This window comes from Canis lupus, chromosome 2, assembly GCF_011100685.1.
Source record: "Canis lupus familiaris isolate Mischka breed German Shepherd chromosome 2, alternate assembly UU_Cfam_GSD_1.0, whole genome shotgun sequence".
NCBI classification, from domain to species: domain Eukaryota; kingdom Metazoa; phylum Chordata; class Mammalia; order Carnivora; family Canidae; genus Canis; species Canis lupus.
In genome coordinates, this window is record NC_049223.1 from 65,799,599 (window position 1) to 65,824,251 (window position 24,653).

Sequence of the window (24,653 nt, forward strand, 5' to 3'; positions counted from 1 at the left end):
GCCCTCAACCAACATGGCCACTGCGCGTGACGTCGAGTTCCGTCGCCCCCGCCCTCCGCCTTTCCCTGGGGGGCGGCGAGCATCAATGACGGCGGCGGGCTGGGCGCATGCGCGGCGGCGGGGCCCGGCCCGCGGCGGCGGCGGCGGCGGCGGCGGCGGCGGCGGCGAAGGGGCGGAGGGGTTCTCCGCCCGCAGTTGCCAAGCCGCGGCGGCCGAGCCGGGATGGTGTAGCTGGGCCTGCGGGCGGGCGGCGGGGCGCGGGCGCGGGCGCGGGCGGGGGCGAGGCTAGGCGGCCGCGAGGGCCGACGCCGCCGGACGGGCTCGGGTGCAGCGGCGGCACGCTGAGGGGGCGTCGCCGCCGCCGGCCCCCGGCGCCGCCGCGGGAGGCCGCGCCCGCCATGGCGGCCCGGGCGGTGCTGGACGAGTTCACCGCGCCCGCGGAGAAGGCGGCGCTGCTGGAGCGGAGCCGCGGCCGCATCGAGGGCCTGTTCGGCGTGAGCCTGGCGGTGCTCGGCGCGCTCGGGGCCGAGGAGCCGCTGCCCGCGCGCATCTGGCTGCAGCTCCGCGGGGCGCAGGAGGCGGTGCACAGCGCCAAGGTGAGTCCCGCCGCCCGCCTGCCCTCCGTGCGGGGACGCAGCGAGGCGCCGCGGCTGCGAGCGCATCTCCGGAGCCCGCCGACCTGCGTGCCCGCCCTCGAGCCGTGCGACCTTGGGCTGGCGGCTCAGCCCCCGGGCGCCTCAGTTTCCCCGTTTGCGAAGCGGCGCTGACGCAAGCGCGTCGGTCGGAGGGCGTCGCGGCGACCGCGGTGGGTGCTGTTGAGCGCGGAGCGCGGAGCGCAGAGCCCGGGGCCGGCCCGCGGGGTGTTGCGCAGGGCCTGCGCGCTCGCGGCCTGCAGCCGCCTCGGCCCCCTTTCTCTCCCCGGGCCTCCGGGACCCACGGGGCTTCTGAGCCCTTCTGGGATTTCGGGCCCCTTTGACAATCCGACAAAAAAAAAAAAAAAAAAAAAAAGGCCGACCATCCATCCTAGTAGTGAAATGCACAGCGTACCATCATCCAGAAGAGATGGGGATGTTTAACAACAGTGTTGGAAAAAGAGCGTTATTCTTTGTGTTGATGTTGTTGGTCACAGAGCGTCAGGCGTTATGCTAAACCCTACACGAGGGTTATCTAACGCAGGTCTTAAAAAAAAAAAATCCGGGGCGGTGCATTTTTATTATTTTTCCTCTCTCTAAATTAAACAGCTGGGGAAACTGAAACTCTGCAAGTGGTGACTCACCTCTCAAAATCAGCATTTCAGCCTTAAACCTACGCAACACCTTCAACTACTCCCCTTCTTCCCCGAACCAAGACACAGTAACAAAGCATCTCTCTCCTCCCCCCCCCTTCTCCTCCCTTCCAGGTTTCTCCAGGTTTTCCTGTCTAGTCCGTGGGGGAGCCAAGACTCAGACTTAGGGCCCTTGTTCTTGATACCTGTCTTCCCAAATGATGAACCCTCTGGCTGGGAAGAAAATGGTCCTTTTTGTGGCATCCTACTTCAGAAATTTCAACAGTGTCCTTGGAGAATTGGATGTTCTGTGATTCCTGAGTATCTTAGACTTAAAAAAAAAGAAAAAAAAGAGCCTGGGTGCTTGTTTTAGTATCTTTGGAAGAGATAGGGCAGTTACCTGTGATTCTTCTCCGCAGCGTAACTCAAAACATTGTAGATGTTGAATCACATTTGCTTTCCTGTGCTTAATTTGTTCCCCGACTTTTCATTTTTGTAAAGTGTTTTAATTTTCTAAAGTAGCCCTATGCATCCAGCGTGGGGCTTGAACTCATGACTCTCAGATCAGGAGTCACATGCTTGTGGACTGAGCCAGCCAGGCACCCCCTAACTTAATTTTTAACTTCTTCCCAGGCCCCTCATTCTTTTTTCCCCAGCGACTGACTTTCTTCCCCAGAGCTAAAAGGTTGGCCCGTGACTAAGCTCTGTTAATATTTCTGAAAATCTCTTAGATGCACTCATTCGCTCATTCTTCTCTTTTTCGTTGCCTCTGCTGCAATTGAGACCTTCATCCTTGGTATGTGCCCCTCCCTTAGTTCACTGCCCTCACTCCATTCCTTCCTCCCTCCCGTTCTCCCTCCCTCTGGTATAACTTGCATTAAACTGATCCTCCCACAGAAAATCTTTTTCCTGCCTTGGGACCTACTAGGACCTCCTGTTGCCTGTCTCATTCACTCTAAACTCCTCCTCTGGAGATTTACAGAACATTAACCTAATCTAGTCCCACCTTATTTTACCAGTTCTGTGTGGTAGCAGCTCTCAAGCTTAAACCTCTACCGACTGACTAGTCACTGCTTTTACTGTGTGCTTCACCTGCTCCCAGTTCAGCTTTACTCAAGACTCCTCCCAAGTGTGGAAAGTGCTCTACAGAAAAACTTGGCACGCTCTGCCAGACCCTCCCAACTCCTTTTCTCCTGCTTGTCCTGCCACGTAGTTGAGTGTAAACTATTTGGAAAAGGTGTGCCTTACAGTATCTTGGTAGTAGGTGTCACTTGCCCTGGTGATATACAGTGTCTCGGATATCTTTGTGATGTGTGTTACTCATCATCCAGTCCTCCCATTTGTAAGAAATCCTTTTTCTTTTCCCTTGAGATTCATGGGTAAGCACTGAATACCGTAGTTTTAATTGGCTTTGGAGTTTGTTTTACATTCTTTTGAGGAAGAGAAAACCATTAACTTAGAAATTAAGAACAGGAAAGCAAACTTCAACATCTACAATATTTTAAGTTGTGGAGGAGGAGAAGGTTTGGGGGAAGGAAGATTTAGAGTAAGTAAGAATTTTTTTAGGTAGCTAGCTAGTAGGCTCAGATAAGATGCCAGCAACTTTTCTGGGTCCTTGCAGGTGGTTTACTTTGTTTCCTGCTTTTAAAATGTTAAATCACTGCATTTAGCTAATGTTAGAGTAGAAGAGAATGTGGGGGTTTAGTTAGTTAGGGCTCCATTGGCTAGAGAGAAAGGTAAAGAAAATGATAATGTCCTGGGAGGTTTTAAAAAGGCACACATTCTGTAAATGTGGACCCTACGTCAAAGAGGAAATGTGTTGGGGGAAGCAGCACTTGGGCTGAGCTTTGAAGAGCCTGTAAGATTCCCAGGAGGTAGTTGTGAGCAAAAGCTTGAGGTCCAAAACACAGCATCTTGGTAGAAGTGTCGGAGCCTCAGTGGACCCAAATGCCAGGTTAAGCCTTTGGGCCTTATTCATTAAGGAGTCAGTGAGGAATTTTGAGAGAAGAAGGACTTGCCTTCCCTTTACTTGGAGGCAGGAAGACCCAGCTGTGGAAAAGACATGTTCCAAGCTGGACATGGGGGGGGGTGACAGTTTTCACTGAGATCTGGTGGCTGAGTGGATGTAGGGATTGAGGGAAAGGCTTTAAGCCTTGGTGTCAGGGAGGATGGTAGATATATTGTTTCGACCTGTTGGCAGAGCCAGGTGGCCAACATTTAAAGAAAATTTATGTGTCAGGAAGTGCACTGACAGTTGCCTCTGGACTTCAGGTAATCCATAGCTTAGTAGGGGAGACAGACTTGGAAACAAATAGTACAGTATGATACATGTTACCCATTGAAATATGTACAAGGTGTTACAGTAATACAGGAGAGGAAGGATTGCTCTTCTTAATGGGGTGTTAAAGAATGGAACAAGAGTTTTCCAGGGGGAAGAACATGTGTAAAATTACAGGGATGTGAAATAGTGCCAGTTTATCACTGACTTCACAAGTGTAGGAGTAGATAGGAAGAAACAGTCAGAGACAGAAAGGGGCCAAGTCACAAAGCACTTGGGGCCTGCAGAAAAACATGGATTTTACCAAGCAGGCAGGTAGGAGGGAGTCATGGAAGGGTTGTGACAACATGAGTGATGCCATTAGATTTACATTTCTAAGAACTATCTCCATAGTCAGTGTTTATACTCTAGGCTTCTTTTCTCAGTGTGGTCCATTGCTGGTTTGTGTTGATATGAGGACAGAAATTGGGGGTGTTTAGTGACTTTTATAGCAATGTGGCATTACCACAAGGGCTGGGAGGAGATGTCTCAAAGAGAGGGAACCCGGTAGAGAGTATTGGAACCCAGCAGGAGGAGGTTGAAGTCCGTGGTGGCCAAAGTTACAGAATCATAGGAGGTTGAGGACTGAATTTCAGAGAGGAAGTGAAGGTACTAACTAGATGTTGCTTCACTCACAGATCAAAGATGCAGTGCCTGGGTAGGATCCTTGGAGTTAGACAGTGGTGGTAGAGAGGGATGAGGCTGAAGAGATCTCAGCCCTGGGAATGAGAAGTTCAGATTCTTCCTTTAACTATAGGAACCACAAATTCCATGCTCCCTGTGGGGAGACCCCATATGGAACCCGCTGGTTGGTAGGGAGGAACTGGTGAAGAAGGTGCTCATGCCCCTTGGGGGACGGTAACTAACTGCCAATGCTTAGTATTAGCCAGTTACATAGGATGGGCCCAATGATGTCTCATCCAAGAAAAGCCAGGGGCTTGGATTTGATGTGAAATCTATTTTGTTTTGGAAGAGGCAACTAATTTGTGTTTTAAAAATCATGCATGCTGTGAATTATATCTCAAAATCCACATTAATATATTTTTTAACCAAAAAAAAAAATTACTCTTTTAAAAGTAAATATTCTAAACACAAAAAGCAACCATGTTTGCTAAACCAAACATGTCAGAGGACCAGGTTCAGCTTTTTAGGACCTCTTCTTTAGACAGAATGAGTGAAGATATGCTCCCCCTCTGCCATTTGGCATAGAGGGCAGTTGAACACCTCAATGGCCTATAGTACTGTCTCAATAAAGTAGGGTATCAGTTCATAACTGGGAGGGGGGGGTGAAAGCCTGAAGACAGTGGAGCATGGTAGGCTAGATGCCACGGAACTTTTGGAAGTGCATTGGAAAAGAACAAAGAAAAAGAGGTGCATTGGAACTGAAGTAAGGCCAGGGAAAGTTAGATGGCCTGAATTTAAAATACCACTTGACCCAGAAATTCTCCAGTAGGTGATAATTTCCCCCACTCTGGATGTTGGTGAAGCTAACACCCCAAAGACTAAAGGAATATAAGGTGTGATTGGACAAGGTAGAATGAGGCTCAGGAAATGTTTCTGAATGGTCGGCGTTATTTGGGCTAGAACAATCAAAAATATATAGACTTAACTTCTACTTTTAGTGAATTGATAGCCAGAGAGGTTCAGACTAGAGAGGAGAAGGCAGAAAGGGGCATAATGAACTGTAAAAACAGGGAAGGAATAAGACCTTAGATCCTGTCCCCTCTGAGATTCATGGAATCCTGCAGATAGGGCAAGTTCAGTGAGTGTTGGAGAATCACAGAAGTTGTAGTTGGGGAGGAGTTTCAGAGATCAGAATCTTTGAAATGGAGGAATTCTGAGAACGAAGGATTGGTGCCTCAGTGGTCTGGGTATGAAGTGGAAGTATTCCCTTCAACTTAGAGAAGGTAAAGAGGATGGAAGTGTGAGGCATCTGGAGATAATATAGTGCCTAGGTTAACAAGGTCCATAGCAGTGATTTGGGTGCTAACATTAGTTTAGTTGGTTGATATAGGAGCCTGCCCTGAAGGTTAACAAACAAAAGGGAGTAATGGAAAACAAATGGCATGGCTACTTGTAGAGTTTTTCCATGAACTTTTAGGGTGTTAAATTTGCTAACCACAATGTCTATCACTTGGTGGTGTTTCAAGCATTACCTCATAACAGTGAGTTGCCACCATGAGCCATAGCCAGAACACCAGTCTGGAGGACTTAGAATAAAATTTGGAGGACTGATAAATCTTAAACATTGAAATTATAGTACACGCAAGAAACTCTGCCAAGGTAGACTAAACATCTATCCATTTTAATCTGTGACGAAGAGAAAAAGAGAGGAGGGTCATCTGAGGAGTTGGTTATTGTCCTTGGAGTTTTTACTTACTTATTTGTAGAGTAAGAGAGGAGAAAGATGCAGATTTTTTTTTTTTTTTAAAGAATTGAGTAGAAGTGTCCCATTACTGCATTGACATCAGAGGGTTAAAATGGACACTGTATTGTTTCATTTTCTTTTCTGTTAGGAGAGCTTGGTACCTGGTTTCATGAATAAATTCTTGAACAGTAGATTTGTTCGTGGAGGAAATAATTTGTAGATGTAATGCTGGGTGGTGACCTGGAGTTTTTGTTTTGATTTTACCAGAAAGGAGGTCGGTGGCCTCTTTGCATTTCCTAGAATGATTTTTATTTTAACTCACTATGGTTGTGAAAATCATCTTCTTAAGAAATGGTGGTTTGTTCAGTTTCTTTTTATGGTTAATATTTTGGGGTTATACCAGAATGTTGAAATAAGGGATACTCACAATGGTTATACTGGGGTCAAAGTGATTGCTCATGACTGTTGTTTCCTCTTCCCTTAAGATTTTATTCATGAGAGACATAGGCAGAGGGAGAAGCAGGCTCCCTGCAGGGAGCCCAGTGCAGGACTCAATCCCAGGACCCTGGGGTCACGACCTGAGCCAAAGACAGACATTCAACCACTGAGCCACCCAGGTGCCCCAAGAACTGTTTTTTAAAAAATAAGTTATGTCAAATGGAAACAACATGGGAAACTTCTTTGTTTAAGGAAACTGAATTATTATGTGTTTTAAAAGGTTCCTTCCAACTTGGTGAAGGGTTTTTGTTCAGTCTTAGTGCTGAGAGAATTAGTAATTTACATTAGTTGATGAGTAAAGAGCCACATAATAAATATTTTAGACTTCATGGACTATACAGGGTGTCTGTCTCTTCTTTTTGTTTTTTTACAACCTTTTTTGAAGGCAAAAGCAATGCTTACCCTGGGAACTGTACAGAAGTAGTCCAGAGACTGGATTTGCACCGTCCAGTATGTAGCCACTACCACATGTGGCTATTTAAATCAAAGTTCATTGAAATTTAGTATTTACTTTCTCAGTTGCACTTCAGGTGCTTGATGGCCACATGGGACTAGTGTCTACCAGTGTGAACAGTGCAGTTATAGCACATGTGTGCTATTTTGTCCAGCAATTCTATCAGGTACAGTGCAGCCCTAGGTATGAAACAATCCTTGGTTGGACCTCCTAGAAAATTCTCTGATATGACATTGAAAGAACATGCAGCCGTTCTTTTACTTCATTTCCTGGGTTTCTGTAATTTTTGTTAATTGTATCACTTGTAATCATAAATAACTTCCAAGGATTACTCTTGATCACACAGACACATGCACACAGACTAGCTTCATTGTATTTGGAATATGGGGGAGATATTAGCAATTAGTAAACTTGGAGAATTATTCTCTGTGGAAATTTCATAAGGAATTGCAGTTGAATTTTTAATAGAAGGTGGTTTTTGTTTTTAATTGCCTTTTATGGCTCTTTTATTCTAAAGCAGGAAGCCTCCAAAAAAATCAAGAAAGCCATTTCTACATTTTTCACCTATGGTGTCTATACATTTGCATGATTTTTTTCTGTCGTCAAGGTTCCCAAAATGCTAAAATTTCTGGCCTATCAGAAAGTGACTTTCTTTATACTATATTTAAGGCTGGGACCCTGTATGCCACAGAACAGGTACGAGAGCAGTTTCCTAAGCATTGGTTCTATACATGAACTACAGCCCTTGTTTTGTAATAGTGATGTTACCATACCTGCTGATTCAACAGGATTCTTAAATATGACGTTTTAGTTATGGCCTGGGTTGCACCTTGAATTCGTATAATTTTATCCTAGTAAAAGGACAGATTGTCACTGATCTGTATACAAATAACTACATTGCCACGAAAAAGTAAAAGAAACCAGACTTCCCTTTTGATTTGACACAACTTAATGGGGTTCCACTAAAGAAGTACGGAGTACTCCCAAAGAAGTGAACTAGTTTTAGCATTCTTGTTAGAAGGTAAACAATAAATCTTTGTGACTGACTGCTGGGGACCTTTGGGAAACCCCCAAAAAAGTTTAGGGGTTAACCTAAACTTTCAGAGTGGTATACTGCACGAGAGTAGAAGAGAACACAGGACTGATTTATGCACTGATACATGAATCTCAAAAAAATGCTGACTGAAAGAAGATTTACCTTAGAGCATATATCATCATATGATTCTGTATAGGTGAAATACCAGAGAAGGCAAAAAATTGTGTAATTATGGTGAAAAAAATAAGAATGTTTAGAACAGAACAACTGGAAAAGGACATCAAACATAGACTTGAGTATTAACAATACTAAGGAATCACTGTTCATTTTGTTGTGTGCTATAATGACATTGTGGTAATATTAGAAAGCCTGTATGTGTATGTGTTTAAACTGCATTTGGTGTCTGACTCATGTGGAAATTAATGATGTATATAAAGAGTATCCTTTAGTTAACCATTTATTATTAGTCCAATCAAGGTCTTAAAGTTAACTAAGGATATTGGAAATTACTCTTATGCTGACGACTGAATGGCATATAACTTTTGATATTATAGAAGTTGTCAGTGTTATAATTCAATTTGGTTGAATATATAAGCTTATATTTTTCATTATCATAAATGTGAGTAATCATGAGTAGTACTAGCCTCTCTGAAGAGCAAGCCAGCAAAGTTCAGTGTATCTCTTCATAGGGGAAAAATATATATATATGTGTGTGTGTGTGTGTGTGTGTGTGTGTGCGCATTGTTTTCTACACTGATGAAATCAGGAAAAGGATATCTTTTTAAATTAGCATGAAAATTATCAAATCATACTGGCTTACGGATTATTTTTAGTGCATGAATTAGGATTCTTAAAAATTCTTTTGAAGTAGCAGTTTCTATAAGTTTGTGAGGTTTTTTTCTTTTGGTCGTTAAAAGGCTAACATATATGGGCAGCCCCGGTGGCTCAGCGGTTTAGCACTGCCTTCAGCCCGGGGCATGATCCTGGAGTCCGGGGATCGAGTCCCACGTGGGGCTCCCTGCATGGGGCCTGCTTCTCCTTCTGCCTCTGTCTCTGCCTCTCTTTCTCTCTCTCTCTCTCTCTCTCTCTCTCTCTCTCCCTGTCTCTCTCTCTCTCAGTGTCTCTCATGAATAAATAAAATCTTTTTAAAAAATTAAAAAATAAAAGGCTAATAACATATAAGTATTAGATGTTTAGTTTCCTTACTTTCTAGGAATTCTAGAAATATAGATTTAGATTTATGTAAAAGCTTCTTATTCTCTGTAAGCCAATTAGAACAGAGGTTCTTCGGGATCCCTGGGTGGCGCAGCGGTTTAGCGCCTGCCTTTGGCCCAGGGCGTGATCCTGGAGACCCGGGATCGAATCCCACGTCGGGCTCCCGGTGCATGGAGCCTGCTTCTCCCTCTGCCTATGTCTCTGCCTCTCTCTCTCACTGTGTGCCTATCATAAATAAATAAAATAAATTAAAAAAAAAAAAAAAAAAAAAAAGAACAGAGGTTCTTCAAGAAACTTTTTAATTTTTTACTACCTTTGGAGGTAGAAATACATTTCATACTTAAACCATGAGGAATCAAGGCTTTTCTTGTTTTATAGATACAGATATGTATGTATTCAGTTCTGCTTCCACAATCTTAGCCATAGGTCAAAAGTAATCCAAAAACACAAAACTGGTCTGGAATTCAAAAAGACTGTTCTTTCAGTGGTGGTGAGACATGTTCTTACACAAACAGAAAGACAGAAAAGACTAAAACCAGATTTTCTTGTAGTATCTCATCCAGCAGAAAATAGATCCATTATCCACTGACAGATCACCACTTGGTCAGGTTGTAAAATCAGATTCCTGCAGACTAAGTACAGTGTATACCAAGGGTGTAGTTGAGACTGACTGACCTGGTAGTATGTAATCAGTGATGGAGGTGTAGAAAGGGACATGTGGCCAAGAACTGTAAAACAAAAACAAAATCAGAAGAATAATAACAAGGAAATAGCACCAGTAAAATTCTCTTCCTGCTCGGGATTCACCCTGGGACCTAAAACGAGGCATGATTGGGCTTACACAACCATGCAGTCCTCTTCTTAGGCCACTCAGTTTAATAGCTACAAGCGGTGAGTCCACTTAGATAGACTTGAGTCATATAAACTGCCGAAGTGTAAATTAAAAAACAACAACTACTACTACTATAGGGGCATCTAGGTGTCTCAGTGGTTGAGTGTCTGCCTTTGGCTCTGGTTGTGATCCTGGCATTCTGTGATCAAGTCCCACATGGGAAGCCTGCTTCTCCCTATGCCTGTGTCTCTGCCTCTCTGTGTCTCTTCATGAATAAATAAATAAAATCTAAAAAAAAAAAAAATCCCAAAACTATAAATGTGACTTTCAGACTAGTAACTCATGACTGAGGGAACCAGCAGGAATGTAAAACTGGTTCAGAGAGTGTTTGAGGATCTGAGTATTTATCTACACTAAAAAAAAAAAAAAAAAAAAAAAAAGAAGAAGAAGAAGAAGAATGGTGGAGTAAAATTGCTTGATTAGATGCAGATTGGTTTATATCTTTCAGAGTAGTATAATCATAATATTTTGTCTGTAAGGTGGAGATATTGGCATCTCTGCTGGACAAAAAAATCTACATTTTGATATGTAGCATCCCAGTTCAGGCCCTAATGAGTAATGAATCGTGTGTCAGACAAAGGTAAATTTCCCAGAGAATTAAACACTCTGTGGGTGGGCCAAAGGGAGTGCTCCATTATGCTTGAAAGGCCATCCTTTTTGCCTCATTTAGGAGTATTTAAAACTTAAAGTTATGCAAGCTATTAAAATGGAACCCTCTACCCCTTTTTGGTCATTTTGGCCACTTTCTCTTTTACAGTGTTACCCACATCATTGATACTAGGCTGGATGTCAACCTGTGTTCTCAAACTTCCTAATTTCTGCTTGAACGCATATTTGTTCAACATTTATTGATTAGTTCAGGGTTTCTCAACAGTGGCACTGTTGACTTTTTAGTCAGAATATTTTGTTGTGGGGGTTGTATTGTGCATTGTAGGATGTTTAGTACCATCCCTGACCCCTTCCCCCGAGATGCCAGGAGTACCCCATCAGTTGTGACAACCAGAAATGTCTCCTGAGATTTCCAGTGCCCCGTGAAGAGCAAAATCATCCCTGATTGAGAACCACTGTGTTTATTTTTTTTAAGATTTATTTATTTATTCATTCAGAGAGAGCGAGAGAGAGGCAGAGAGACAGGCAGAGGGAGAAGCAGGCCCCATGCAGGAAGCCTGATGCAGGGCTCGATCCCGGGTCTCCAGGATCACACCCCAGGCTGCAGGGAGCACTAAACTGCTGCGCCACCTGGGCTGCCTGAGAACCACTGTGTTTAATAACCAAGGCCAGTCCCTGCACTGTCCAGTTGAGTTATGTAAATGCTGTAGTTCATATAGTATGATAATTGTGTGTAGAAAACATTAACATCTCCCTCAACTTGCTCTTGGAAGGTGTTTTTGGATGAATTTAAGGAAGGAAAGGTTAAATTAGGCTACAGAAGTAAGAAAATGGACTAAAATCCAAACCACAGAGGACTTTGAATATGATTCTGAGGGTCTTGAACATTAATCTTAACGCAGTGAGGACCCTTAGAAAGTTTTTTTTTTTTTTTAAGATTTTATTTATTTATTCATGAGAGACACAGAGAGAGAGAGAGAGGCAAAGACACAGGCAGAGGGAGAAGCAGGCTCCATGCAGGGAGCCCAACGTGGGACTTGATCCCAGGTCTTCTGGATCATGTCCTGGGCCGAAGGCGGCGATAAACCACTGAGCCACCCGGGCTGCCCTAGAAAGTTTTTGAGTAAGGAAGTGAGACAGGTGTGCTCTCACATGTCACTGATAATGTTATTAGGGGTGGAGTATGACAAGACAGGCAACAGAAGCGTTTAGAGTTGGTTGCAGTAATATTCCCATGAGACAAGCTTTATGAAAAATGGCATGAGAAGGAAAGAAAACTTCAAATCCAGGCAACTGTGTTTCATTTTCAAGGGGACTTGGACCAAAGACGAGTGGGAAACTGAGCTCTAATTCAGATCATTAAATTTGAGGCAACTGTGGGGTTAGTCCAGTAGAAGTGTCCAGGGGATGGATAGTCTGCAGCCTAACAGTATTAAGGACTAGGGATGGAGATTTGGAGTGGTACCATAGAAGTAAAAGTTATGGCTGGAATCTGAAGAGTCTGTGAGAGTATAATTGAGGGAGAGGACTGAGGGAGGGGGAAGGCATACATTTAAGGTGCAGTAGGAAGTGGCAACCGAGGATTTCAGGAAGTAGTCAGGAAAATAACTAGACAGCGGTATCCTGAATTATGGAGAGGAAATAACTTGTCAAAGAGAAGTTGGACAATGGTATCTTGCTACAGAGAGCCTGACTAGGAGAGCACAGAGAAGGGGCGTTTGAGCTTTGCAGTAGTTGTCACAGTTGGCATTTTAAGAAAGTGGTTTCAGTTTGAATGGGGGCCAAATCCAGATTCAAGGGGTTAGCAGTGAAATGGAGTTTAGGCTACTTAAGTGTGGATGGGACGCCTGGGTAGCTCAACCGTTGAGCGCCTGCCTTCGGCTCAGATTCCAGGATTCTGGGATCAAGTCCCACATCGGGCTCCCTGTGAGGAGCCTGCTTCTCCCTCTGCCTATGTCTCTGCCTCTCTCTGTGTGCCTCCCATGAATAAGTAAAATCTTAAAAAAAAAAAAAAAAGTGTGGAGATGAAGACAGAGATGGAGCAGTCCCATGCATAGGCAGTGAGACTGAAGGAAGTGTTATGTAGGAACAGGGAAACCCACACAGGTTTGTAGGTGCGCAGAGGTGAGTAAGAAGGAAGTGATGAATCAGAACTGGGAAAGCAACATGGCTTTAAAACAGAGTGAAGGAGAACAGACTCATGAAAGGTAAAATGTTTTAGATGAAAAAGGAGAGGCAGTTGAAGGGCTTCACAAATGTTGGCCTTCAGACTGTGATAAAATAAATGTCTTTTACTCAGAGTAAAAAGAGTGAAAATGCAGTTTGGGACCTGAAGACATTTGGGTAAGAGTGAAGAATAAGTTGATCAGGAGAGCTGAAAGTTTTGGAAGCTATAGAATTTCAGATATTTACAGGTGTAATGGAGATGACATCTAGGGTAGATACTTCGTGTGGCCTCTGGTCCTGTTTTCAAGAAGTATGCTCAGAGCGAGCAAGCTGGAAGTGCTTCCCTGTGGAGCTGTTAAGACACCCCTGCTAGGAAAGATCTTGGTAGATGTTTTAGAAATGAGATTGAAGAGAAAGATGGAACAGAAAGCTAATGTTGGAAGTGCATTGGAAAAATGGCTAGTACGGTTATTAGTCGTTCTATAGCAATATTATTAATATAGATAGCCAGATAGAGACTAAAATGAACCTGTTACATATTTGTAGATTATTGATGTTAAAGCGCGTGGGGTTTTTTGTAAGGCTTATATGATGCTTCTAACAATATGTATTCTGTAGGACTCGTGTCAATGTCTAAAAATTTTATTACTACTCCTACTTTATTTTCTCTTAGAGATAATATTACAACACCATTTATGCAAGAGTCTCCTAAACAGAAGAAATCTTTAGAATCCTGAAGTGTGCAGCCAGAGATGAGAACTGCTTGTCCGAACACTTTAGAAATCTCTCTATAATGTAGAGTTCCTTGCCTGCATAGTTTATTTTGCCTCAGTGATTTGTGGTTCACTTGAGTGTCTTCTGTTATGTTGTGCCAGGGTACAGTTATGCTCCTGGCAGCTGCCACTATGTGTTAGATCTGTACTTACGTGAGCCAATCTTGAGTTGCTATGGCTTTTAACCATTGTGTCTTCCTTCAATTTATTTTTGCACCTGTGCTGTCAGTTGTCATTTGCTGTTCTGTGCTCTGCAGGTATGCCCTTTGTTGTTCCTCCTACACTCTCAATCAGCTGCTTCAAACTATGTGTGACCTGGGAGACAAGCTGACAAAGCCCTGCACGTGTGTGCCCATAATAGATGGAGGATGGTGAACAGTGGAGCCAAGAAACCTTTCCCTGGTCAAATGTGGAGACTCTTCGAGTAGCCACTTTGATCTTTTCTGGTTTAGCTATGTTCTGAATAGCACAGGTTGCCAGGGACTTCTGTCTGGATTTGTAAATGTTATGATAGAGTTGAGAAGAGCTGAATTTGTAGAAGGTAGAATAATAGGAAGTCCCTTGCTACATGAAAGGGAAATTGTTACATATATTAGATCTAAAATATCTGCTTTTTCCTTAAAAGCCTGAGTAAAGTAAAACAATATGAACATTGCAGGATGGGGAAGACAGTTTTTGACTAACATTCAAATATTCAGATACCAAATACAGCCAAATGCAAATAATGGATATTTGGGTCCACAGATGCTTATCAGTGCAATTTATGACTAGACATCTAGAACGTAGTAGTACAGGGACGTGTGGGTGGCTCAGTGGTTGAGCAGCTACCTTTGGCTCAGGGCACGATCCCGGAATTCCAGAATCGAGTCCCATATCAGGCTCCCTGCATGGAACCTGCTTCTCCCTCTGCCTTATGTCTCTGCTTCTCTCTCTTGTCTCTCATGAATAAATAAATAAAATATTTTAAAAAGGATCTCTGGGTGGCTCAGCAGTTTAGCACCTGCCTTCGGCCCAGGACGTGATCCTGGAGTTTCGGGATTGAGTCCCGCGTCGGGTTCCCTACATGGAGCCTGCTTCTCTCTCTGCCTGTGTCTCTGCCTCTCTTTCTCTGTGTCTCTCATGAGTAAATAAATAAAATCTTTAAAAAAAGTAGAATGTAGTAGTACAGTATACTTGTATACTTTATTGTTCACTTCTGAATTTGAATATGGAAAATCAATTGCTGCTACTTAGTAATCCACAAGAGTAAATTATTAATAAAAAATGGGAGTCTTGGGGGATCCCTGGGTGGCGCAGCGGTTTAGCGCCTGCCTTTGGCCCAGGGCGTGATCCTGGAGACTCGGGATTGAATCCCACGTCGGGCTCCCGGTGCATGGAGCCTGCTTCTCCCTCCGCCTGTGTCTCTGCCTCCCTCTCTCTCTCTCTCTCTCTCTCTGACTATCATAAATAAATAAAAAATTTAAAAAAAAAAAATGGGAGTCTTGGGATCCCTGGGTGGCGCAGCGGTTTGGCGCCTGCCTTTGGCCCAGGGCGCGATCCTGGAGACCTGGGATCAAATCCCATGTCGGGCTACTGGTGCATGGAGCCTGCTTCTCCCTCTGCCTATGTCTCTGCCTCTCTCTCTCTCTCTCTCTCTCTCTCTCTGTGTGTGTGACTATCATAAATAAATTTAAAAAAAAAGCATAGAGCTTTAAAAAAAATGGGAGTCTGAATCTCAAGAAATAATTACTCCTGTCTTTTGGGAGTACACAGTTTTGTGCATGTGAAGCTGTAATAAGCTCTTAGCACAACTCTCCCTCAAAACTAGGCATTTAGTCTTGCAGTAATAGTTTTAGTTATTTGGGGAATAACGTCAGATGACTCTGCTTGTATTGGGCATTTCTCTGCCAGTCCTGATGCTTACACACCGAGAGCCACAGGAGCTCTCCTGAGACCCTCTATGATCTTCTCAAAGGATCTAACTTTACTTGAGCATTTTTTTCTTTGAAAGATAGTAATTTAAATAGTATCTGGATACATCCCTGAGAATATCACTTGCTGTGAAATGGTTGCATAAGCAGTGAAAAGTAAATTGTTTGTAAATAACACATCAGATTTACAGTTTTAAAGTATGTATTTTCTGTAGGCTCAAATGTATAAAATTGATTAAGTTGATAAAAACATACAGAATTTTAAGGATTATCAGTAAACAAATTATGTATATTTTTTAAAATCTCTACCTTCTCAATTTTGCTGTGAACCCCCAACTGCTTGAAAAAATAAAGTCTATTTACAGAAATCAAAATCAAGATTATCACAATCTTTGCAGTTACCTGTCTCAGCCTCTCGTTTAATCTTACTCTTTTTTTGGTTGCATAGGATTAAGAACATCCTAAATCAAATACAAATAAAATTACAACTAATTAATTATAGCTTTTCTTGCAGATTATACCACTCCAGAAAAGTAACAGAAGTAATGGAAAATGTTTGTTTCAAAGATGAATCACTCACATTATTTCAAAACTGCTAACATTTATCTTAAATGTAAGATAAAAATCAAGGAAAACAAAATTAATGCTATCACTAATATAGCATCACAGCATGTTATGTATCCATTTTTTAAAATTTTTATTGGGATTAGGAAATGAGTATCCCAAAATATATGCGCATGATTAAAACAAAAAAGTAGTGCTGAGAATTTTTACAAGAAACAGTAATCGTCTCTTCTACTTCCTAAAGACAGTTACTTTTTACTGTTTTTAGCTGATGTTTTGATGGTTAAATAATTGTAAATAACATACTGCTATTTCTTATAAATTTTAGGCATTATCCACTTTCCTTTTTTTTTTTTTTTTTTAAGATTTTATTTATTTATTCACGAGAGACACACAGAGAGAGAGAGGCAGAGACACAGGCTGAGGGAGAAGCAGGCTCCATGCATGGAGCCCGACATGGGACTCCATAACAGATCTCCAGGAGCAGGCCTTGGGCTGAAGGCGGCGCTAAGCCACTGAGCCACCCAGGCTGCCCCATTATCTACTTTCTTTAAGATAGACGAGATTGGGCACCTCGGCAACTCTGTTGGTTAGGTGTCCAACTCTTGGTTTTGGCTGAAGTCATGATCTAGTGTTCGTGGATTGAGCCCCTCTCTGGGCTCTGCATTCAGGGAGGAGTCTGCTTCAGAATCTGTCTTCCTCACCTTCCTGCTCTCTGTCTCTCTCTCTCTCTCTCTCTCTCTCTCAAATGAATAAATAAAATCTTTAAAAAAAACAATAAAGATGGGTGAGGCCAAAACTATCCCCATTTTCCCATTTACTGTGGGCTGAATATTTGTGTTCTGTCAGAATTCATAAGGTGAAATCTCAATGCCCAAAATATGATGATATTAGGAGATGGAACCTTTGGGAGGTAATTAAGTCATAAGGGCTTGAATGACATTAATACTCTTAAAAAGAGGCCCAGGAGAACTCCTTTTCTTCTTCCACCACGTGGAAAAATGAGAAGACTGCACCCTGAAAGACAGCCCTCACCCGACCATGTTAGCTTCCAGCCACCAGAACTGTGAGAAATAAATTTCTGTTGTTTCTAAGCCACCCAGTCTGCTATTTTATTTTAGTAGCCTGAATGGACTAAGACATCAATATAGTGATTTTGTTTTTAGCTAAAGCAAGAAGCAAGGTTTATATAATGACTTACATCATTATTACTGTAAAGCCCAGTACTCTATTTTCCTTCTGATACAATTTTTAATTTTTACTGTAATTTATCTGCCCTGTTTTCATCTACTTGTGAAATATGATTTTAAAATATCCTTAATCTTGTACAAATATTCCTTTATATCAACTATTTGTTGAGCTTTCTTTTCTGGGAGAGCACTCCTTGAGCCTCCTCCCCTCCTCCACTTAGCTAATTGCTCAGCTTGTTTGCCACATGGCTGTAGTCTTTGGACTTTGCCAGGCTTGGATTGAATTTACTAATTATTTCATCTCTTATTTTTAGTGGCCTTCATCTTCAAATAGTTTCTCAAGAAAATAGTCTGTGGGAGTAATTTTGTCTGCTTTTAGCCTGTCCAGAAATGGATGATACAGAATTATAGATTGAAAATCAGTTTCCCTTAGAATTTTAAATGTTGCTATCCTTTTTTCCCAGTCATCCAGATCTGCTGTTGAGAATTTCTGATATTCTGATGTCATCCTTTTACATATGCCCTGTTCCCATCCTGCCCCCAGGATTTTTTTCTTGTGGGTCTTTAGAAAAAATAATCATGCTTAGATATTCTGTGGACGCTTTCAAGATAGTATCTGTGTGCTTTAGTTCCCAAACAGATTTGATGTAATTTTTTCACTAATCATACATGGAGTCTTGTGTATTTTAGTTCCAGGAAATTATTTGTGTTACTTCTTTATTAATTGCCATTCTGGGTTGGTTTGTCTGTCTTTCTTTCTCTCTCTCTCTTTCTTTTTTAATGTCAGTTGTTTGGATATTGGATATACTGGATAGATCCTTAAAGTTTCTTTTCCCTCTTATTTTTCACTTTGTTTTTGTGGTACCTCTGGAGAAATTTCTTCCAATATGTATTTGAAATCTTTCTCTTAACTTTTGTTTTGGCCATCATATCCATAATTTACTAGTACTCCTATTTTGATTATTTGTCTCTTTTTTTAGCATCTTGATTCCTGTTATATGAATTCATTATCTTATATCTGTTAGAAACAGTAATTAAAATTTTGTTGAAGTTTTCTTTCCTACCCTGCATTCGTTACCTGGTTTCCTCTGGTTTTCCTCTATTTTATGTTCTACTTTATTAGTTTCTTTCTTTCATATTTGAGATTGTATTCTGATGTTGGTCTTTTTTTTATGTTTCATATAGCATCTGAAAAACTAGTTGGAGGCCTTGTGTCTGGGTAGGATAGGTGAGCTTTACAACTTGAATCTATTCAAGGGTTAGCCCTTACTTGAGAGGATACTTGTTTTAGAAGCCTTTTATCTGGAGAAGAAACCCCTTCTCTCCAGGTTGGCTAATAGTTGTGCTAACATTCCACTGAGTAGGTGTGATCACCTTTTTTCTCATCCAGCGGCTGCACAGTAGTCTCAATGGTATTTGGTGAATTCAACCATGCACTTACATATGCTAAACAGGCAGTATTACTTAAATAGGCAGCAAGGAGGTTCTAATTCTGAGTAAGATAGAGCAAGCATACTCCACCCTGTCACTCCTACTGAATATAGTTACAAGCCCCGGATAGCATGGAGCAGCTGTATGAGGGCTCTGAAAAGTAAATAGGAGGCAGACTGGGGAAGAAAAACAGAATTCAGAACACCACCAAACCAGTGGTGAGTTTTCCATCTTTTTCCTCTCCTTTGTCCCCTAGTTTGGGCTCCGTGGCCATTTTTTTCATTTCAGTGCATACCAGCTTCCAAACAATCGTGGCAGGGGCATTGGGAGCTTGCAGGAACCAAAGTTCTGAGGGAGAAGAATTTTCCTCTATGAGTGGTGGTTTGGGGTCCCAAGAGGTTGGGGCCAACCTTATTACTTTCTCTGTGTGTATCCTCTGGGAAGACCCAGGCATAGATGCAGTAATGCAAGGTAAAGTAGGGGAACCAGAAAGCACTAGAAATATGGCAGAGAGAGAGAGAGAGAGGAGCTCAGAAAAGTGATTCCATAAAATTTATTGATGATCTCCTGGATTTATCCCTAAACTACATGTGTGGATCTACTTTTCATCCATAACAAAGACTTTTGAAAACTGAACTAACAGCAAAACTACTATCTAAGTCCCAGACTGGCCTCTGGTAGCATGCATATGGGACAGATACAGGTAATGTTGCAGAGACTTTAAAAACTGAATTGACAGAATCACAGCTTTCTGAAGACAGGCTGCAGCTTGCAGTGTGAATCCAACTAGGTCAATTACCTGCTAGAACAGAAATATCAGCATTCATTATACATTCAAGAGTACTAGTAAATTAAATAAGATTAAGAGTCTCATAATATTCAAATTAGATACAGTGCACAATTACTTGACATGTGAAGAACAAGGAAAATATCAATTCTCATGAGAAAGGACAGCAGATACCAGTACCAACATAACATAGATATTAGAATAATCTAACAAAAACTTTTATTTTATTTAAGATTTATTTATTTGAAAGCATGCCCACAAGTGGCAGGGGGTAGGGATGTGCAGAGGGAGAGTGAGCAAGAATGAGAGAATCTCAAGCAGATTCCATGCTGAGCACAGAGCCCAACTCAGGGCTCAATCTCACAACCCTGAGATTATGACTTGAGCCAAAATCAAGAGTTGGACACTCAACTGACTGAGTGAACTTAGGTGCCATTCATTCATTCAGCTAGCTAGATAGCTCAGCCCCACACCCAGTTTGGAGCCCAATTTGGGCCTTGAACTCCAGACCTGAGAGATCAAGAGACCTGAGCTGAGATCAGCACTCGGACACTTAACCAACTGAGCCACCCAGGTCCCTCATATGACAGATTTTAAAACATCTATTATAAAAATACTCCAACAGACCATTACAAATACCGTTAAAAGTAGTTCAAAAAGTAGAAACTTTCAGCAGAGAAAAAGAACCAAATGGAAAAGTTAACACCAAAAAATACAATAACCTATATTAAAAAAAACTCTCTGGATAGACTTGATTTTAAGATGGAGACGAAAGAAGAGTCAGTGAGTTTGAAAATAGAAAGTAGAAGTTATCTAATCTGAACAGGAGACAAGAGTGTGATGCTAAAAAAATTCAGAGAAATAATGGCTGAAGACTTCCAAAACCTGGTGATGAAGATATAACATATAAGAAGTTCATTCAGACTTCAACATCCAGACATCATAACCACAATGCTGAAAACTGAAAACAAAAATTATGAAAGCATCTATTAGAAAAACACATATAGAGTAACAGCAATTAGAATACGTACAGGTTTCTCATCAGAAACTATAGAGACCGGGGATCCCTGGGTGGCTCAGCAGTTTAGCACCTGCTTTCGGCCCAGGTCATGCTCCTGGAGTCCCAGGATTGAGTCCCACGTCGGGCTTCCTGCATGGAGCCTGCTTCTCCCTCTGCCTGTGTTTCTGCCTCTCTCTCCCTCTCTCTCTCTCTCTCTCTCTCTCTCTGTGTCACTCATGAATAAATAAATAAAATCTTAAAAAAAAAAAAAAACTATAGAGACCAGAGAAGTGGCATATTTTTCAAGTGGTTTAAGAAAAAAAAAGTTAACCAAAAATTTCTTATCCAGTGACGTTATCCTTCAAGAATGAAAGTGAAATAAAGCCAGTTAAGAATTCTCATTTGAAGAAAAACTAAAGTGAAATTGCCAGTAGCCTGCTCCCAAAGATTTGGTAGAAAAAAGTTCTTCAGACAGAAATGATAAATATCTGGATAAATGTAATAGATTACTTTCTTCTCTTGAGTTCTTTAAAATGAGTTAGTGGTTGAAAACAAAATTTATAACGTCTGCGGGGCACCTGGGTTGCTCAATGGTTGAACGTTTACCTTCGGCTCAGGGCGTGATCCCAGGATCCGGGATTGAATCCCATGTCAGGCTCCCTGCAAGGAGCTTGCTTCTCTCCCTCTGCCTGTGTTTCTGCCTCTCTCTGTATGTCTCTCATGAATAAATAAATCTTTTAAAACAAATTTATAACATCTAATGGGATTTCAAATGTATATACATGTAATCTATGAGATAGCTATAACATAGAAGAGAGGGCAGAGAGAATAGAGACCAAGGGTAAAGGATGATCATGTGTTCTAAAATTTATACCTGTGGGATTTTAAGTTAGGAAAGTGACTGAATGATGGCCTGGAGAAGTCAATGCCACTGAAGGAAGCTTTTGATTATTTATATCTTCTAGGAGAAGGGTGCATACTTCACCATGCTGGGCTCCAGGTTAAGCATCAGATTTTGGTCAGAAGCAGAAGCAAAGGGAAGTGCAAGACAGGATAAACAGTTTAGGATTAGCTAATTTAGATAATTCTACTGGGTTTTGGGGCATAGAGACTGCTCTTAGTTGTCTGATTCCTAACCCAGGCTTGATAGGGGAAATATTGGCTTAGTGTGTGAGTTAGATAAGGAGATGGGTGTGGGAGCACACCACTTTCAGGCAATCTGCACATGAAAGGTGTGCGCCAAGCATGTCCACCCTGCTAGAAATTAGAGCAGGGGTCTCTCCTCAGGTGTAAAAGGCCCCCTAAGATGTCAAAACATAAGTCACAAAAAATATAAACATGACTAGTGCTGATAGTAAGGTTTATACATTCTTCTTGAAATGATAGATTTTTTTACTTTGAAGTGAATCAGTTATGTTATAATTGATACCATGACCACCTAAAAAACTATACAGAGATACAGTAAAAATGCAATAAATGAATCCTAATACTAAAAATGTTTATGTAATGCAAAAGAAGGCCAAGTAGGGAAAAAGGAATTAAAAACGGAACAAAGCACCTGGGTGGCTCAGTCAGTTAAGCATCTGCCTTCGGCTCAGGTCATGATCCCAGGGTCCTGGGATTGAGGGCCACATCTGGCTCACAGCTCAGCAGGAAGCCTGCTTCTTCCTCTCCCCACTGCTTGTGTGTGTGCTTGCTCGCTCTCTTCCCTGTCTCTCTCTCTCACCCAAAATCTTTTTAAAAAAATAGGGAACAAGCAGAAAATAAATAAATGGTGGACTTAAATCCAAACAATAATTTTATTAGAAGTAAATAGTATAAACACACCAATAAAAGATTGTCAGAGTGGATTTAAAAAACATAACCAAACTGTATGGTGTCTTCATGAAAGTTCTTTCCAATATAGTGATACAGGTAAGTTAAAGTGAGGATAGAACATACTGTGCAACCATTAAATTAGAACAGAGCTGCAGTGGCAATGTTACTGTCTAACCAAAGCCTTCAGAGCAAAGAGAAATATTTACATAATAATGATAAGAGGGTCCATTCTCCAAGAAGATGTAACAGTGCTTAACTGGGTATATTCCTAACAGCAGAGCTGCAAAATATATGAGGCAAAACTTGGGAGAACTGATGGGGAAATGGACATAATTATGAAACTTTAGCATCCTCCCAAAAAATGAATCATCAGAGAATCAGCAAAGATACAGAAGAACTCAACATCATCAGCCACAGGTCCAAATACATGTTTTTTGAACACCCAACAGCAGCAGGAATACATGTTCTTTCCAAGTGCCCACAGAATATCTGTCCATATCCTGGGCCATAAAACAGATTTAAAAGGCTAGAAGTCATTTGATCACCAAGGAATCAAACTAGAAATTAGTAACAAAGATAACCAGAAAATCGCTAAATATTTGCAAACTAAACAATCTTCTTCTAAATATTGAATAATTTCTAGAGAAATTTTAATAATACATTGAAATAAATAAAAATGAAAATATAACATCAAGATGTGTGGGATGTATCTTAAAGTAGTGCTGAATGGGAAATTTATAACATATTACTTAAGAAAATCTGAAATCAATAATTGAAGCCCCCATTTCTAGAAACTAGAAAAAGAAGAGCAAAATAAATGCAAAGCAAGTAACAGGAGGGGAATAGCAGAAGTCAACAAATTTGAAAACAGAGAAACAATAGAGAAAAAATGAAATAACAAGCTTGTTACTTGAAAAAGAAATGAGCAAACCCAGAAGAAAGCAGATATAAATTACTAATATCAAGAATGAAACAGGTATACCGTGCAGATATCCAAAAGATAAGGAAACACTACAAACAACTCTGCATGCATGAAGTTGACAGCTTAGATGAAATCAGCCAATTCCTCAAAAAGTACAAACTACAAACTTACCCAACATGAAATAGATAATTTGAATAGGATTACAGCTATTAAGGAGATTGAATTAATAATTTGAAAATTCCTAGAAATCTCCAGGCTCAGATTATTTCACTGGAGAAGTCTACAAAATATTTTAGAAAGAATTAACATCAATTCTACACAATCTTTTCTAAAAAACACAAGAGAACACTTCCTTCTTCACTCATCCATTATTATTCTGATGGTAAAACCCAACAAAGATGGTACAAAAATAGAAGACTACAGACTAAAGTCCCTCATGAATATAGTTGCAAAAGATGCAAAAATTCTTAACAAAATATTAGCAAGTAGAATTCATCAATATATTTATATATCAGGACCAGGTGGCAGTTATTCCAAGGATGCAAGACTAGTTCAGTATTCAAAAAAGTCAGCAGTGCAGCCTACCATATTAACAGACCGAAGAAGTAAAGTCATGATATCAATTGATATACAGTAAAGCATTTAGCAAGTTTCAATACTCATTCATATTCATGTTCCTAGATAAGTAAGAATACAAGGTGACTTCCTTAACATGATTTATTAAAAGTATATAAAAATCTAACATCATAGGGGTACCTGGGTATCTCAGTTGGTGGAGCCTGCGGTTCAGGTTGTGACCTCAGAGTCCTGGGATCGAGCCCCGCATCAGGCTTGTTCAGTGGGCAGCCTGCTTCTCTCTCTCTTTTTACCACCCACCCCCAAGTTCATGCTCTAGCATGGGCTCTCTCTCTCAAATGAATAAAATCTTTTTAAAAGATCTAACATCAGTCAAAGGTAAAAGACTGTTTTCTGCCTATGATGATGAACAAGACAAGCATGTCAGCTTTCACTACTACTCTTCATAGTGCTTGGGAGTTTTATCTAGTTCAATAAGTTAAGAAAATAAAGTAAAAGGCATAAAAGATACTTGCAGATCTTATCATTATCTGCATAGCAAATCCTTAGGAGTCTAGGGACATCTGGGTGGCTCAGTGGGTTAAACATCTGACTTTGGCTCCACTCATGATCTCGGGGTCCCGGGATCATGCCCGGTTTCCGGCTCCCTGCTCAGCCTCAGCAGGGAGTCTGCTGCTTCCTCTCCCTCTACCCCTCCCCCTGCTGGTGCTTGCATGCTCTCTGTCTCTCAAATAAATAAAATCTTAAGAAAAAGAAAATTCCAAGGAGTCTGTAAGAAAAAATCCTAGAACTAGAAATAGGTGTAGCAAGGTCACAGGATACATATCAAAATCTATTTCTATTTATTAGCAGTGCACAGATAG

The 24,653-nt window shown here is 41.3% G+C and overlaps 1 protein-coding gene across 1 annotated transcript in view; it reads left to right on the forward strand.

Annotated features, from left to right (window-relative positions):
- The first annotated feature begins 398 nt into the window (after positions 1 to 398).
- The window catches only part of N4BP1 (NEDD4 binding protein 1), a 49,384-nt gene continuing 25,129 nt past the window's right edge, over positions 399 to 24,653 (forward strand). Inside the window, exon 1 of the mRNA XM_038531101.1 lies at positions 399 to 596. Within this exon, the coding sequence (XP_038387029.1) occupies positions 399 to 596 (198 nt within the window). The remainder of the gene's footprint in view (positions 597 to 24,653) is intronic.